At 37.3% G+C, this 19,299-nt stretch overlaps 1 protein-coding gene across 1 annotated transcript in view; it reads right to left on the reverse strand.

Annotated features, from left to right (window-relative positions):
- The window catches only part of LOC135848088 (uncharacterized), a 161,925-nt gene that overhangs the window by 56,122 nt on the left and 86,504 nt on the right, over window positions 1–19,299 (reverse strand). Inside the window, exon 3 of the mRNA XM_065367862.1 lies at window positions 16,130–16,253. Coding sequence (XP_065223934.1) covers window positions 16,130–16,253 — 124 coding nt within the window. The remainder of the gene's footprint in view (window positions 1–16,129; window positions 16,254–19,299) is intronic.

Here is a 19,299-nt window from a genome sequence, read left to right on the forward strand (position 1 = left end):
TAAAAATACCATTTCTGGAATTTGCTCACAAGAGACCCAATAAAAATTTCGTCCAATTTGAAAAGTTTTTTCCTATTTCCTCGGGCATTTTTTCATCATTTTGGGGTGGGGGGGGGGAGAAGAGAGAGGACTACTGCACCATATTATTCTCGACTTGAGAAAATCCAAGAACTGAACGAGCAAAGTAAATTCAAACATCGCAGCTAAAAAGACAAATACGTAGGTAGTTGGAAATAAACATCAGGGATCGATTAAAATCGGCAATAAAAAACGAAAATTTTAACGAGATTGCTAAAATTTTCTTTTTTTTTGAAGAGGAGAAGCAGGAGGAGGGTGGATGTTGAAAAATTCTCTACTCAAAAATCCAATTTTCACTGAAACCAGAACCAGATGTCTCGATCAGAGATTCTTTCGCGAGTTGGTTTGGCACTTTGGCAGGTCAACTGGCAACTACTATGGCCACGACTGAATGACGCATCGATTCGACGTCGAAAGTTCTGTTTACGTAAATTAAATCGTAATTATGTCGAATAACGAGTCGAAAGTTTTTTTACACGTTGATAAGCCAGCCATGTACTTTGGGGTACGTGTGTGCACAGTGCACGCTAACAACAAACGTGGTTTTCAAAGGGTTTCCAAAATCCTAATCGAGATCCTAATTTATTCGACAGATTGATCCAAAGCCAAATATACAAATCTGTCGTTATTTTCATCAAGTTCCATACTACCAGATCTCTTTAAAAGTGCGAAATTCGTCCGCAAAGACATCAGGAATCTTTTCGCAGCCATCTACGATGCCTTTTTGATACCCACTGATCCGCGTATAATATTTTATTAGTAAACCAGTATATGTATAGGCGCTTTTATGGGCGACAACTAAATCGCGTGTCAACTTGTCTCTTTTCATTGTTTCGTTTTTTTGAGCGAAAGCGAACGGAACCGAAAAAAGCAAGCTAGGTAAGTAAAAAAAAAAAGCAAGCAGGCACCAAAAAAGAGAGAAGAAAAAACTCGACAGTTTGGCACGCAACGTGTTATACTCGTATTAGGCAAACCACCACATATCACACGTAGCACCTTATCAGATATCCCGACTACGACGACGATGATGATGATGATGAAGGTGGTACAAGAAGGGTGTACTTTTCTACATAAATGCCCATGGCATGGTTCTTTTTACCCTAAAAGCCTACAGAAAAAGGGTTTAATATTTCGCGTGTTGTATTTCTCTCTACTCGTCTTATCAATTGTATCGCTTTTTGGCTTCGTTTTTTTCCCAAGTCCAGATAACAACGCAGAGAGTGAGAGAAAGCAATAGACCAAGTTGTTGGGCACCTTACGTGTACGGGGTGAAAAAAAACCCTAATAATAATAAGGGTGCCTAATTCGAACGTAATCGTGTTTCCATATTCTCCCCTGGTCTATCTATTACGCGGTCATTATGGTTTTAGTAATATTATGTGTCGCACGTCGTCGTCCATTTATGTACTTTTATAGTACTAGGTGTATTTACTTTTTCACCTCTACTGAGCTTTCGACCTGTTTCTTCGCTGTGTCGTGCGACAAGCTCTCGTATAGATTGGAACTGATAAGGGTATTAATACATAAGCTTTAGTAGTTTTCTTCCCTTCGTAGCATATGATGTATGTGTACTCGCTGGCGGAATTAAAGTAGATGATTTGATAAGCCAGCCGACTGGAAATTAATTACGGTGCGACTTCGGGTCGTCGATGATTAGTCATCGTTGTTAAAGGTGCGTAATCGTGCTGGTTGAAAGCGCATGATAGAGACGTTTGAGGTGGTAATTCAAGGCGACGGGCGCGGGGCGGGGTGAGGGGGAGATGGTATGGAAAGGTTTCATGTCTGGTGTTGGATTACTGCGTCTGCACTTCTTGCGCATAGGAGGGTGTTTTACGTTTGTATAAATTGAAACAGCGAAGTACTGCAGAAAGACGTTCGAATCAGGAAAAAAGATCATCATTCGGAATGTTGGGAAAAAATTGAGATTTGAGTGGCTGAAGAAATGTTGACTTACAAGGGAACCTCTTGAGGTGTCACACTTCGATTTGAACGAGACTGCGATTTTTGGAAAGAGCATAGTCTAAAACCCCCAAAACCAAATTTTCATCTGCCCCAGTTCTTTTTTCCATTTTTGGCGAATTTTTGAAAATTCAAAATTGACTGCTTTTGGCGATTCATGCTTTTTTTAAAGCAGTACTTCCTCACACTTATTAAAAAACCAGTATTAGTGACGGACACCGTTTAAATAAGTGGTAGCATTCAAATCCAAGTAGACAACCAGTGGTAGTGACAGACAGTATTTAAATCAGTGGTAGTTCTCAAAACTTTTAAAAAACCAGTGGTAGTGACAGACACTGTTTAAAACCAGTGGTAGTGACAGACACCGTTTAAAATCAGTGGTAGTGACAGACACTGTTTAAAATCAGTGGTAGTGACAGACACTGTTTGAAACCAGTGGTAGTGACAGACAAGGTTTAAAATCACTGGTAGTGACAGACACTGTTTAAAATCCGTGGTGGTGACAGACACTGTTCAAAACCAGTGTTTGTGACAGAAACTGTTCAAAAGTAGTGGTAGTGACAGACACCATTTAAATCAGTGGTAGCTCTCAAAACTTTCAAAAAAACCAGTGGTAGTGACGGACACTGTTTAAAACCAGTGGTAGTGACAGACACCGTTTAAAATCAGTGGTAGTGACAGACACTGTTTAAAATCAGTGGTAGTTACAGACACTGTTTAAAATCAGTGGTAGTGACAGTCACTGTTTACAATCAGTGGTAGTGACAGACACTGTTAAAAACCAGTTGTTGTGACAGACACCATTTAATAATCAGTGGTAATGACAGACACTGTTTAAAACCAGTGGTAGTGACAGACACCGTTTAAAACTAGTGGTAGTGACAGACAGCATTTAAATCAGTAGTAGTCCTGAAAACTTTTAAAAAACCAGTGGTAGCGACAGACACTGTTTAAAACCAGTGGTAGTGACAGACACCATTTAAAACTAGTGGTAGTGACAGACAGCATTTAAATCAGTAGTAGTCCTGAAAACTTTCAAAAAAACCAGTAGTAGTGACAGACACTGTTTAAAATCCGTGGTGGTGACAGACACTGTTCAAAACCAGTGTTTGTGACAGAAACTGTTCAAAAGTAGTGGTAGTGACAGACACCATTTAAATCAGTGGTAGCTCTCAAAACTTTCAAAAAAACCAGTGGTAGTGACGGACACTGTTTAAAACCAGTGGTAGTGACAGACACCGTTTAAAATCAGTGGTAGTGACAGACACTGTTTAAAATCAGTGGTAGTTACAGACACTGTTTAAAATCAGTGGTAGTGACAGTCACTGTTTACAATCAGTGGTAGTGACAGACACTGTTAAAAACCAGTTGTTGTGACAGACACCATTTAAAATCAGTGGTAATGACAGACACTGTTTAAAACCAGTGGTAGTGACAGACACCGTTTAAAACTAGTGGTAGTGTCAGACAGCATTTAAATCAGTAGTAGTCCTGAAAACTTTTAAAAAACCAGTGGTAGCGACAGACACTGTTTAAAACCAGTGGTAGTGACAGACACCACTTAAAATCAGTGGCAGTGACAGACACCGTTTAAAATCACTGGTAGTGACAGACACTGTTTAAAATCAGTGGTAGTGACAGACACTGTTCAAAACAAGTGTTTGTGACAGACACCATTTAAATCAGTGGTAGTTCTCAAAACTTTCAAAAAACCAGTAGTAGTGACAGACACTGTTTAAAACCAGTGGTAGTGACAGACACCGTTTAAAATAAGTGGTAGTAACAGACACTGTTTAAAATCAGTGGTAGTGACAGACACTGTTCAAAACCAGTGTATGTGACAGACACTGTTTAAAACCAGTGGTAGTGACAGACACCATTTAAAATCAGAGGTAGTGACAGACAAGGTTTAAAATCACTGGTAGTGACAGACACAGTTTAAAATCCGTGGTGGTGACAGACACTGTTCAAAACCAGTGTTTGTGACAGAAACTGTTCAAAAGTAGTCGTAGTGACAGACACCATTTAAATCAGTGGTAGCTCTCAAAACTTTCAAAAAAACCAGTGGTAGTGACGGACACTGTTTAAAACCAGTGGTAGTGACAGACACCGTTTAAAATCAGTGGTAGTGACAGACACTGTTTAAAATCAGTGGTAGTGACAGACACTGTTTAAAATCAGTGGTAGTGACAGTCACTGTTTACAATCAGTGGTAGTGACAGACACTGTTAAAAACCAGTTGTTGTGACAGACACCATTTAAAATCAGTGGTATTGACAGACACTGTTCAAAACCAGTGGTAGTGACAGACACTGTTTAAAACTAGTGGTAGTGACAGACAGCATTTAAATCAGTAGTAGTCCTGAAAACTTTTAAAAAACCAGTGGTAGCGACAGACACTGTTTAAAACCAGTGGTAGTGACAGACACCACTTAAAATCAGTGGCAGTGACAGACACCGTTTAAAATCACTGGTAGTGACAGACACTGTTTAAAATCCGTGGTGGTGACAGACACTGTTCAAAACCAGTGGTAGTGACAGACACCATTTAAATCAGTGGTAGCTCTCAAAACTTTCAAAAAACCAGTGGTAGTGACGGACACTGTTTAAAACCAGTGGTAGTGACAGACATCGTTTAAAATCAGTGGTAGTGACAGACACTGTTTAAAATCAGTGGTAGTGACAGACACTGTTTAAAATCAGTGGTAGTGACAGACACTGTTTAAAATCAGTGGTAGTGACAGTCACTGTTTACAATCAGTGGTAGTGACAGACACTGTTTAAAATCAGTGGTAGTGACAGTCACTGTTTAAAACGAGTGGTAGTGACAGACACCGTTTAAAACTAGTGGTAGTGACAGACAGCATTTAAATCAGTAGTAGTCCTGAAAACTTTTAAAAAACCAGTGGTAGCGACAGACACTGTTTAAAACCAGTGGTAGTGACAGACACCACTTAAAATCAGTGGTAGTGACAGACACTGTTAAAAACCAGTTGTTGTGACAGACACCGTTTAAAATCAGTGGTAGTGACAGACACTGTTCAAAACCAGTGGTAGTGACAGACACAGTTTAAAACTAGTGGTAGTGACAGACACCATTCAAATCAGTGGTATTTCTCAAACCTATTAAAAAACCAGTGGTAGTGACAAACACCATTTAAATCAGTGGTAGTGTCAGACACCATTTAAATCAGTGGTAGTTCTCAATAAAAAACCAGTGGTAATGACAAACACCATCAAAATTAGTGGTAATGTTCAAACCCATGTAAAAATCAGTGGTAGTTACAGACACCGTTTAAATCTGTGAGGGTATGTTCAAACCCAAGTAAAAAACCAGTGGTAGTGACGTACACCATTTATGTATTTCTTCAAAAACTAACCCCCGGAGCGAAAATTCTACGATTTCCAGCCGTTTTGGAGCGAGAGTGACACCTCAAAAAACCACTCTTGAGGTGTCCTCTCAAAATCGGCTCAAATGTGGATAAATTCGTTGAACAAGTCAAGTGTAATATACAACTCGATTTTTAGCTGCCCAACTTCATATTCACGCCTTCTGGAGAAATTGAAAATCGCGCTGGGGGCTCCAGAATGGCTGGAAATTGTAAAATTTTGATTGGGGGGATTAGTTACGGACAAAATACAGCGATTCGCGCAAATTTCAAAAATTTCCTCACAAATGGTTATCTTTTGTTTTTTTGGATTTTTTAATTTTGTAAAAAGCTGGTCAAAAAACTACTCTTGAGGTGTCACTCCCAAAATTGGCTCAAATTTAGATAAACTCGTTAAACAGGTCGAGTGTAATACACAACTCGATTTTTAGCTGCCCAACTTCATATTCACGCCTTCTGGAGTCTATTCAAAATTCTGGAGAAATTCAAAAATCGCGCTGGAGGCTCCAGAATGGCTGGAAATGGTGAAATTTGGATTTGGGTAATTAATATTAGTTTTGGGACTTATTTTCACCATTTTTACTGATCAAGTACGTACTTTTAAAAAAAGCATGAATCACCAAAAGCAGTCGATTTTGAATTTTCAAAAATTCGCCAAAAATCGAAAAACGAACTTGGGCAGCTGAAAATTTGGTTTTGGGGGTTTTAGACTATGCTCTTTCCAAAAATCCCAATCCCGTTCAAATCGGAGTGTGACACCTCAAATGATTCCCTTGTTAAGAAGTTTTGAAAATGGTTGTTTCCAAAAATCTGAATTTTATTGAGATCGTGGCTAGACAATTGGGGTGTTTCCCTTGACAACTCCATGGCTCATCTCATTCTCAAGCCAAGGGACCCTTTTCATCTGGGCTCACGTACTGTGAATGATTGTGCGAGCTACTGGGCCTCGTGATCTTGGTACTGGTAACCCAATCGACACTTTTGTAATTGAATATTCGTGCACGAAACAGAATCTCAACGACACGAACATACGGTACGAGCTGCAGCTCGGCTCGTTAGCCATGAGTACGTGGTTATTTGAGTGATTCGGCTAATTAACATTTTCTAAATAGCTTTTCGCCGAGTTCACAATGAAGTCACGAGAGACACAGAAGGAAAGGAAAAAATGAGCAGAAGAGATGCGAAGAAAGAACTTGTTTGAAATATTCGAATTCTCCGAATAAAGATACCAAACACACAGAATGAACTGTACAGACACAAGTGTTGGTATACGTATAGATACAAAAAATCCAAAGAAGAAGTGAAGACAACATCAAAGAAACATCTTCAACCAACGTTTTTTTAAATGTTGGCCGAACCGAACGTGCGCCGAGTTCGAGTCGCCCAACGACACATGTAAATTGTTTCGTGTACGTTCCATCAAAAAAATTTCAACGAGACAACAACGATGCAACTCATACCTACCACGAAATGAACGAACAAACCCACGATTATAGTATTATTATTATGTCGACGAATCATCGTCCGATGTCAGTCGTGTACCATAAGCGTATAATCGAATGGGAAATTTATGTAAGTACTCGGGCTCTTCGCACGAGTCTTGTTGTGGTGACCAATAAAACCTCAGGTCACGTTAGGAAAAAATTCTGGCAACGTGCGACGAGCATGATGTGGAATTTCAGGGTCCACGTCGAAATTAATTTAATTCAGCCAACAGCTGTCAACGTAACAGTGACTTGTTAAATGGTTGAGATGAAGTATAGGTTGGGAGGGAGAGGGGGGATGAGAAGATCGAGTGTTATTGGGATTTTGGCAAATTCATTTTGCATTTCGATATTTCACTATTTTGGATTCACAGCTAACACGAATGAAACTTTATTGCCGAAAATGGATCATTCGTTGAATGAGAGGGGAGGGGGGTGGTTCAAAAAATATCGAAAAAATATTTTTATATGTATTTTAATTTTTCAGAACTAATGTTTAGAACTTCTAATAGAGTGAAAATTTTGGCAGAAAAATTCTTTATAAGTTAGCTCAAAAATAACAAGAAATTGTCTAAATACTAAATTTGCAATTCAAATCGAGAAATTCGACATGGAATTGAAATTATTATTACTCGCGGAAAAAATCATTAAACCGAAACAATAAATTTGCCAACACCTCGAGCATTCTTTTATTTAATTTTTCCCATTTCGATTTCGTTCGTATACGAAAATAATTCTTCGAATAAAGAATCTATCGTGTCGGAGAAAAAATATCTACATTCTTTACAACATATTCGTTATTCAGCTGTGAAATTTTTCGCACTATTATCGTCTTCTCGGAAGAAATATATACGAAGAAATAAAGAAATAGCGAGCAAGTAGCCAAAAATGGAATCATTTAACAGAATAAAATAGAAAGAAAAACGATACCATTGAATTGAACGATTCTCTCGTTCGCACACATTAGCTATATGGAATGAGAAAGAATGTGTAGGGATGAAAAGTGCGAAGCAGAAAAAAAAACACCTACATCATTTTATACATTTTCTTTCGCTCATTCGCCATTTTATATTATTATTATTTTGATTTGTGCTGTTTTTTAAAAAGCGAAATGGAAAAAAATGGAAGAAAAAAGGCACGAACGTTAACCATGCTGGCGATATTTAAATAATATACTCGTAATGTGAAATATATATACGCGGGTTTGAGAGAATTTCGCGAAAAATTATTCGCGGTTTTGTTTTGATAGTTTGCCAAACGGTCGTAGTACGATGGAGTTGGTGAAGAGGGGAGGGAGGGGTGAAATTGCAACTACGATGTTCGTGGGAATTGTATGAGTGGAATAGTTTGAAGATGGGTTAGTGTTTTTTAATCCTTTGCTTTTTGGTGAATCTACGTTTGAATATATCGAAAAGAAATAATTCAAGTTGGTCTGAAAGATTGTGGATGGAAAACCACGCTCTGCTACCATTTCAATGAGATTTTGATTGACGGGTTTCAAAATAGCTGTCACATATTAGTGTTGCAAAGGTGTCTCGGGGGTTGTTCAGATGATCGTTTTATTGAAAAACTTTGAACTAGCTCAAAAAAATTCACTGGTATTTTTGATATTTACACATGGATTGCCCATACTGATTTTTAAAAAAAGTTTCAAAATTTGTGGGTCCTTTGTTTGGCTTTAAATTTTTTGATATCACTCGAAAACAAAAATCATATGTATTTTCATTTTCCTTGCAAAATTTTAACCTATTTTGATAGGTCACAAGGCAACGTTTTGAAAATGTTGAAAATTGATCAAATTTTTCAACTTGTAAGTGGTAGTGAGGTTTTAAAAACAAAAATCATGGGAATTTTCGTTTTTCTCGCGAAATTTTAATCGGTTTTGATAGGTCGCAAGGTAGCTTTTTAAGATTAGATAAAATCTATTTTTGGTCAAAATTACACGGATGCATAACTTTGAAAATTCTCTGCAGTCCACTTCGATAACCCTCTGGTATTTTGTGCTGAAATCAGGACATTCCTGTGCTATAACAGATCAAAAATGAGAATCTGAACGTGTTCAAAGAAATCAAAAGATCATCAGTTCATCAATGGAGATTTGAACTTTGAACCACGCTCTGCTACCATGTCGATGCGATTTATTTCGAAGTGAGTTTTAGCACTTTTGACTCGATCATGTTTGTTTGAGGAATGTGGCGATTACTGTGCAATCTAATTACACATTTCATGTTTTGAAATGTCAGCCCCCCCCCCATGTGTACCCACATTAAGGGTTTAGAGATGCTACCTGATAAAATTTCTCTATGCCCTAAAATGAGCTCACAAATTTCAAAAAATTTGAAAAATTCGTGTAACTGATGGTTTGTTGGAGTTTTAGAGATGGTGATTCTGAATTTCAACTCCATTTTTCAATAAGAGCCATCAATGCCCTCAGTCCCTCACAATGAGCTCGCCAAATTAAAAAATCCCACAATGAGCTCACAAATTCAAAAAAAAAAAAATTCGAGTGATCTATGATTTGTTGAAGTTTTAGAGATGCTGATTGCAAATTTCAACTCCATTTTTCAACAAAAGACCCCTAAACCCTCACAACGAGCCCCCAATTTATTTTCAAAAAAAAAAATGAAAAATTCGTGTAACCCATGGTTTGTTGGAGTTCCAAAGGTGCTAATTTCTAATTTCAGCATACTTTTTGAAAACCATCCCCCTATGTTGCAACAGTGGGCTCCCAAATTTCGAAAAATTTTCAAAAAGTCATGTAACATACGGTTTGTCAAGTTTTCAGAGAGACCCTAATTTTGAATTTCAATATACTTTTTCGATGGGAATCTGATGGGCCCTACATAGGCCCCAAATTTTTGTTAATGTCAAAAAAATCGGATAATCTATGGTTTACAATGTTTCTAGAGGTCTTGTTTTTTTTTTTGAATTTCAACAAACTTCCTCGATACAATCTCTTCAAATCCTACAATCGGTTGCAAATTTTTTTTCAAACTTGAAAATTTGGATACCCTACAAATTTGTTGGGTACTCACACTTACAGGTAATGATTTTGAATTAAAACTCGTTTTTTTATTTAAGCCTTCTCAGTCCCACAATAAGGTCCAAATTTTTTTAAAAATTGAAAATTTGAGTGAATTACGGTTTTTTTGGTTTTAGAGGCCCTGATTTCAAATTTCAAAATATTTTTTTGATATAAGTCCCATCAATCCCTTAACAGGTTAGGTCCAAATTTCAAAAAAATTGAAAATTTTAGTGACCTACTCGTATAGCTTGTTAGGTTTTCAGAGGTCCTGATCACGAATTTCACCTCGATTTTTCAAAATGAGCTCCGTAAGCCTCGCAATTAGCCCACAAAACCTCAAAAAATTGTACAATTTGTGTGATCAATCACCTATGCTGTGTTGGGTTTTGTAAAAAAAAAAAAAAAAAAAAAAAAAAAAAAACACTAAGGAATATCTTCCCGAGCAAATTTAGTACCGAAATTGAATTCTTCACTTATCCACCCCCCCTCCCCCCTCCAAAAAATATTTATCTTCCAAAAATCCACCAAATCACCAATTTCCTCAAATATTGTAAATTCATCATCCTTCCATCACTCCACAAATCCAGATTTACTCACCTAGCCGAAAACCTTCAACCCTCTACCCTCCACCCCCTAAATCAAATCCCAATACACCGAAAATTCTCACAACACCTATACTTTCATGACAATCTCTCAAAATTTTCCACCGATTACGTAATCGTCATCACCATCTCTATCATCATCATCGTCATAATCATCTATCGTTGCTTTCTAAATCGTGCACACGTTCGTAGGTCGATGATAATAAGCACAGCGGCAGCGTAATCCAATGACAAATAACGTCGATCTGGTTGATTTGTAAAGTGAAATTCCAAGTAGCACAGATCGCATATAGCACATAGCTCACACTACATACACAAACACAACATATGAAATGCACATATACCTCACCTATTGGAATATTGTATATTCGTATATGAACGTACGAATACGTAATATGTACAGTAACTAAGCAATAACTCGATACATTACTCGGCAATACCTATACGTATATCCACAAATCCACATACTCGTACACATAATCTTGATATACAATTCGAGTCGTATCAATATACTCGTATACATAAATCAATCATTGCCAGTTGGCTGGTTCGGTATACGTATACTCTTGGCATCTTTGTACAAAAGCAGACAGCTAGAGAGACGAGGGGAGGGAGAGGGACAGAGAGCAAATCACATACATGCACCAGCACCTATTACCTACCTACATATAAATTCGAGAGCGTTGATTATAGCCCGCAGCTCTCCATCGAGATTAATTCTTTTCGCAATACAACCTAACCTAATACTACCTGTACACGTAGCTTGGCACTAATCAACAGCGTGCTTCCAAGTTCGTCAAACAGAAAGATGAGAAGACCATTAAAACCGCGAATGAAATTCCTCTCTCCTATACTATGGTCAGCTCCATCGTCGTGCCGATAAAATAATTAATACGCTTTGCAGAAAATTATATTATATCTATAGCGGGTTCAGCGTGGAACGTAGGTGCGGATCTCTTTGGTGGCAAAATATAAAGCACCCTTTAATGACTACGACTACGACGACGCGATGGCGAAAGACCGGAAGGGTAATCAGCACACAGTCGTGAAAATGGTCGTCGTCGTCTCTACCCCCAGCATCCTACATCATCATCATCATTTACTACAAATTACACACACACGTATACGAGTATATCTCCAAAGGTATTATAACCGAGCTTGGGCATCTGCCTCGAGAGTACTTTCAGTTGTTACCTGATAAATATCGTAGCGCTAAACGTAAACATCAATAATGGTGCGAATCTCGACGCTGGAATTCGCTCTTTAACGCGCCGCCGTCACCCTCGCCCTCCCCGACCTTTCCACAGCAATTCGCAATAACGATCCACCTTTTGCACCCCTGCCTGCCTTATAGCCTTTGAGTACGATGACGTCGGGGGGGGGCAGCAGCGTCGTCGTCGTCGTCGTTGTTGTTGTTCGGCAGATTAATCTCGTCAGCGAGATACATATACTCTCTACACACAATTCGTCGGTGGTCGTCGTATACTCGCGTATATGCCACAGTAGCCGCGTTTACACAAACCATTATTACGGCTCTGTAATCCCGCCACCCCCCTCTCCGTCCACAGGTACACGCGCACTCGCCGGGCGCTATCGAAAGCGCAAAAAGCTCCGACGTACGTAGGTGGGAAGGGGAGGAAAGTCGCCCTTAATCGAATCCCCAGACGGTACCGTAACCAGCTTTTTCGCCACTGCCCCCGCTCGCCCACCACCTTTATTCCATCTTTCTCTCTAATACAGCCATATTAAAAACCTTCTCGCCGTCATCCACCCCCTACCCCCCACCCCTACCTCGCGTCGAGCAGCCAACCGACGATGCTAAGTGAAACGAGAGAAACTTTACCGTTTTAAACTAAATCAACGCTTTACATTCCCATTATTTACACGAGCTTTTATTGTTCAGTTTAGTTGCAAAAACCCTTCCCCTTCTCACCAGCCCCTGTCCTTGTCCCTGCCCACGACGACCACGACCACGATGACGACGAGACGAGGTACGCAACGGTCGTGTAACTTTCCATACACAGACTACATATACTCGGTTTCTCGCGCTTTTGCTCTCTTCTCGTCGATCCGTTTTTTCACCCCTTCAGCCCCCTTCGTTTGAACACTATAAGCGCAGGTAAGGTAGCAGGCAGGTACACCGTAGTATCGTCGAATCATCGTTGTTTATCGTTTTTCTCTCGCTAACGCTTCGCGTTGTCGTCGCCATCCTCCTTGCCATATACTCTTGTCTGCACTCTTTCTCGCTCTTTGTGCTGCTCTTCAGTTACCTTGTCCATCATTTACCCACACAGATATATGAACGAGTATTATACCAACACTTCATATGTATCATCTCGTATCATTTTCTCATATATGTGCGCCAAAATTCTACGTACGTGCCATGTCTACCTCACCTATCTATTCGTCTACCTACCTACGAAGGTAGCTGAACGTACCTTACGACCTTTACACTCACGTACAGGGTGTTTCGAAACGATTAGATCTCCTGCAAATGAATGAGTAGGCAGCCCGTCTTGAATACATGTACGTGCGTCTGCCTACTCTCAGAATTCAGCGAGCAGAGTCGTGTTATTTCATTGACTGTTTTTCATGTGCCATATATTCGCATCTATGCTGGATATAGGATTGCTGTTTGCGTCACTGGAAGAAGCTTTCAATAACGTTTTTTGGGTTAGTTAATCGGAAAATTCCAATAAATAATGAAACATTCGAAGATATGGAATTTTTCCACAAAATTTTACTGAAGCGAAAATAATTATTTTTCCTTTTTCCGTTTCGATTCTAGCACGGTTTTTTTGCTTCTTTTTTTTTTAAATTTCCAAATTTTAATGCTTATACATAAATTGATTTGGCCAACTAAATATTCGATGTTCATCAACGTCAAGGTGTTCTCAACATGAAAATCCAGGATTTCAGTGGATTTCAGAAGGACGTCTCCATTTTCAAGTAAAATTTTCATCTTTTAGGGTGGTCCTTATTCATGCTTGAGAAAAGTTTAGTGACTATTTTTATTTCATCCTAAAAATAATGATGGTTCAGGGTGTCTAACAAAACTCCCAGACAAAAAATCATAACTTTGTCATGACTTTTTTATGACCTTTTTTTACATTTTTACCGCATAAAAATACTCCCTCCTCCTCACAAAAAAAAAAAAAATTAAAAAACTTGAAACTGTGAGGAAATTGAACAGGGTTTCCATTTTTTACAGGATCAAAAATTAGGTATTTCAGTTTTTTTATTTTTCTGATTTTTTTCAAACAAATTTTTTAATTTTTAAAAAAATTTTTTTTTTTCATTTTTTAAAAAATTTTTTTTTCATTTTATGGCTTTTTAAAAAAATTTTCAAGCGTGTTTCGAGCAAAATTCATGACTTTTTCATAACTTTCTCGACTTTCATGACCGTGTTAGACACACTGTGGTTTATATTTGGAAAATTTCTCTGAAAATTTCAGCCTCCCTACTAAAAATTGAGTTGTGCTAAGAGTTCCTCAAATTTAAAAAAAAAATAAAAATAAAAAACCTTCGGTCATTCAATCACAGTGTTTTCCCCTTTGCACAAAGCCCAATGTAAAATTGAGAAAAATTGAAAAATTGAATTAAAGTGACTCAAGTCAGTGAACACTGAACAATTTTCAAGAAATTTTTGCGGCAGAATTCCTATCAAGAAAATTTCTCACAAGATTTTTCACGTTTGTTGTGCAAACTGCAAAGCCCTTCTCAATTTACAAAAAAATCAAAAAAAATTTTTTTTTAACAATTTTTAATTCCGGCGTTAGAATTCCTCTATATGGTACTTTGAATAATATCAACATTCTCCCTCCCCATTGGAAAAAAAAATCATTTTTAAAAAAATGAAAATTTTCTTAAGATTGAAGGGGGCTGGCGAGGGAGGTTTTTTTCTGAAAAAAAAAAGGTAAAAAGAAGTTACGTAAACGATATCCTCAAAAATTGAAAAATGTTAACATTTTAAGAGAACTTATTCCTTCTTGTAAAAGAGGTAATTTAAAAGAATTCTGATCCAGAAACTGAGGACTTCTTAAGAAATTCAATTAAAATTTGTTCTTCCAGAACATTTGTTTTGATTTATGCATAATTTCAACTTTGGGAAGCTTTGAGGATCGCTTTATTGTACCTAAACTCGTTTTCTAGGAGAAAACCAAAAAACATGGACCTATTTTCTCATAAAATACAGCAACTGCAGACAGTGGAAGCATGAAAAAGCGAAACTACAAAATAACAGACCACCCATCAAGACTAATTTTTTGACAAGATTTTGAATTTTTTCAATTCCAAAAAAATATTGAAAGTTAATAAATTAGGCAGTTGTTTACTCGAGTGACAGAAAAAATCGTCTTTTCACACAATATTCACAATTCGCCTCATAAACTCCAATTATTTCACCGCAGCTGTGATTTTTCATTTTTCATTTTATTTCGTTTTAATTATTATTATTAACTGAAATTTTCTAAAGGGGTAGATTTTTGGGTTGAGCATCGAAAAAGGAAATGGAAATCAAATTTCCACAGTTTTTATCAAAATTTTCATATTTTTGGGGAAAAATTTGGAATAATTGTTCACATAAGAAATCTTGCTAGAAGCTCTATACCGACTGAAAACTGTGAAATTGGAGAATAGACCTATTCGAAACTTTGCTGGAGCTCTAGATTGGCTGAAAACTAGTGAGAGTTCAATTTTGAGTAAAACCTGTTCAAAATCTTTCCGGAAGCTGCAGCAGGTTGCCTAAAAAATTGTGCAATTTGTTTCTTGATAGTCGATCTCAACTTCTCAAGTGAAGAACAATTTTTCTCATAGATAGAAAGACGACCAGTCAAGCAAATTTCAATACAAAAATCTGAAATCAGATTTCAATACTTAAGCACACTTGATTTAATCAGCTGCAATAATTTCCATGTTTTTGGAAGAAATTCCAATAATTCTTATTCGAGGCTCTAAATTATCAAGAAATGACCCAAATCGATTTTGAGAAGTGTATACCCGGTTGCAAACAAATTTTCATAAATTTCTCTTTAAAAATAATGCCTTTTAAATTTTTTCTAAAATTTACAAAATCGAAACCCTAATTTTGGATGACTGATTTTTTTTTTCAAAAATACGACTGTTTCACTCAAAAATGGGGAAAATGCTCATTTTTGACACACGAATAACCGAACACATATACCTGAGTTCACCTGTCTGCAGATGCTCTCATTCGCCGATCCTTTTTTCACCTCCAAGCCCTTATATTACAGGTATCCTCCACCCCCGTAAAAAAATGAAACGATCAAATACGCCGCTGGATTTCATTGATCCCTCTTTCCCACTCCTTCAAGTAGTGTTATAGAACAGAACATAAATATGACGAGTAGACAAAGCAGTTACAATATTCTAGATATTCCTATTCGTCAGGTAAAAACCAATGCTCGATCAACACAATATATGAAATCGAAGCCGATTTTCGATACCTTCGTAAAACACCTGCGTTACAATACGTCACAAACGTGACTAAAACGATGCATCCTCACTACCCCTTAAATATTCCCATATTATTTTAAGTGATAAAATTAATCTAGTAAAACAATCGTAGCTTACCTTAGGATCGAAATTAAATACTGCGTGCGAATACAACGGGCAATCCAGACCGCAAAAACAATTCCCGTCAGTTAACAAATACGAATTCACTTGCTCTAATGAATTAAGCTCCTTGTTGCTGGGACTGAAACATGAGAAAAAAAAGGTGACAGTATGTTAATGAGGAATCGTTGTGATACGAACAAAAAATGGTTAGCATGCAGAGCGTTAAACTGTACATGTTTGTCATCGGCAATATACTGTATTTGCCAAAAAAAAATTATGTCTAAATGATTCGATGGTTAAAAAATTGCCACAAAAATTCTGTTTCTTGAAAAAACTGCTAAAAAATTATATGTTTTTTGCCCGAATTTCCAACAACAAAAAAGTCCAATGTTCTGCTCAAACTGCCCGAAAAAAAGTCTCAAGTTTCTCTCAAAATCGACCAAAAGGCTATTTTCCATCAAAGTTGTCGAAAAAAGTCCAAATTTTTGGCAACATTGCTAAAAAAAAAAACAGTTCTGTTTTCAGCTAAAATCGTCAAAGAGATTTTCTTCAGGTCGACAATTGCAGGGTATCCATTCATTTCTGGAAATGATTTTCCCTGACTTTTCCAGGTTTTCCAAACTAATTTCTCCAATTTTCCGGATTCTTGAAAAATGAATTACACATGCGATTAGGTGGTGAGGAGGAGGGGGGGGGGGGGTCAAATTTTTTCGAACATCATGAGCTCCAAATATCGTTAATAGATCTACTGTTGTTGTGGCCTTTTTTTCCAAGCATGACTGTGTGCTCAATGAGTAAAAAACTCTGTAAATTTCCAAAAAATTCCCTGACTTTTCTCTGACTTTTCCAGACCGACCAAATGCCCTGACTTTTCCAGATTTTCCAGGCTTGTGGACACCCTGAACTGTCAATAAGTTCTGCTTTTGTGCACTAAATGCCATTAAAAAGTCCTGTTTTTTTTTTGTCAAAATTTCCAAAAAAAAAGGTTCTATTTTTACCAAAAGTGTTGAAAAGTCTCAATTTTTCATAAAAACAGCTTCTTCTGCCTTTTAGGAATATATTTTCAAATTCAAGCCATTCAGATATTTATAACATAATCTAATGAAAATCTAAAATTCATAATCTCAATCCATTCGCCCATTTTCACTCAACCAAGCTCACTTTCCAAACATTCGATAGGAAACCAAACCCATCACATAACCATACGAGTACGACGAGACTACCCCACACATATACTTCACAAATAACCACCACAACAAGGTGAAATTTCCTTCAAACGAACACGAAAATTCCTAATTAATAAACCCTCGTTTGCCTCGCCTCATCAACGACCATATTCGTATAATTTTTCTCCCTTACACTTTAGCCAGGGGGTGACGACGACAACACGAGGTAATTATTTCGTCTGCTCGGATGCAGCAATAATAACACACTTCAACCCTTCTGGCGCACATATTACCAGTATTAAGCCAAGGTTGATAATAAAATTCCCATCAGTTACACCATAACAACTCCGTTAAACCGAATAAACCAACAAGAGCGACACTATTGACGCTTATTTCTTTTTCCTTTTTTTTTCCCCTCAATAAAACGTCATCGTCACGAGAAATATACTCGACGAGTATACGACGTATATGGCGTAATTTTACATTAAAGCAAAAGCGATTAAGTATATATTTTTCCCATCTAGAACATTATATGTACGTTGGTATAATAGTGAAGGTAAGGTACAGTTTAGGTAGATATATTTATCTACTTCGAGCTTATAATATCCCAGCATAAACGCTGGTAAAGAAAGGGAAAAAAAAGAAATGGCAGGAAAAATAAAAATGGGTTAACGCTCTACTCGTCGTACGAGTATGTAAGTTTACATTGCATATTCGTCGAGTTATCATAATGTTAATGACACGCCGAATAAACACACACACATACACACGTCCATATAAAGGTACACCATACCGTGTATATTATTAAGTATTTGTAGTATTATCTATCTATCCTATAGTACATATACGCTGCATATGGCACCCAACAAAACACATTATAATATGCAGTATGTGAAGCTCTTTTCTTCTATTTTTTTTTACTTTTCGCCCCGCTAAATACGCGCTTCACTAGAATAATCAGCTAATGTCTTATCGCGCGAATTAATTACTCGTACTTCGCGTAATATAACGAGCATTCCTGCGTCATTTTCCCAAGCTCGCGATATCTTAATCGACGAAAATTCAAAATAGACATAAAAAAAAACACGCTCGCGTATACTCATTACTTAGTTATAGTTACTCGGCGGTCGGTAAGCATATGAAAATACGTGCAAGTAACGCATATACGACCTTGCCCAACCTTCTGCTACATACCACATATGCCTCGTATATACTTGGGGAAAAAAACCATCGAGCATTCGAAATCAAAAAATGAGAAAAAAACAGATGTTAAACAGATTGAAAAATTACAATCATGAGAAAATAACCGTAATTCTTTCTCATATGAAAAATATTAGTATTTATACGTATGCTAACCCGATTACTTTGTAATTTTTTTTTAAGGTGGGGGAGGCAACAGGGAGAGGAATAGATCCTCGTATAGGAAGCAATCGCGTAAACCATTGGTGAAAAAATTTACGACGACATGTGCTCTATCTTTCTGAACCCATTTTTACAAACAAGTAGACGTCATCGAACTGGTATTCGACTTTGTTCGATGCACGATAATCAAACATTAGAAAAACCCCCAAAAAAATACTCGTAGGAATGAATCATCGTCTCAATACCATCAAACTCACAGGACACTTCATCTGCCTCTTTGATAAAATTAAAAAAGATCTGAAGTCCAAAATGAAGACGTCATAACAAAAAGGGGTATATATGACACATATGTCCTTTTTGATACGAATCCATATTGTTATTCTTCAGACCTTCCTCTATCATATGAGACCACCCCCACTTCGCAAAGTCGAAAAACCAATGAGATATCGCCATTTTAAAACTGCGAAGTCGATTAAAAATTTACTTTTTCAGAGATAATGGGTTACTCATGGTCGATTTTGTGTTGTCAACCATTATTTACCTGGTTTAAATCCAAAAATTTGCTCAAAAACATTTTTAAATCGATAAAAAAATTGGCCAAAAAAACTTGTCTTTTTTTTTTTACTCAACATATCGATTTTTTTTCAGAGATAATGG

This window comes from Planococcus citri, chromosome 5 (assembly GCF_950023065.1).
Source record: "Planococcus citri chromosome 5, ihPlaCitr1.1, whole genome shotgun sequence".
NCBI lineage: Eukaryota > Metazoa > Arthropoda > Insecta > Hemiptera > Pseudococcidae > Planococcus > Planococcus citri.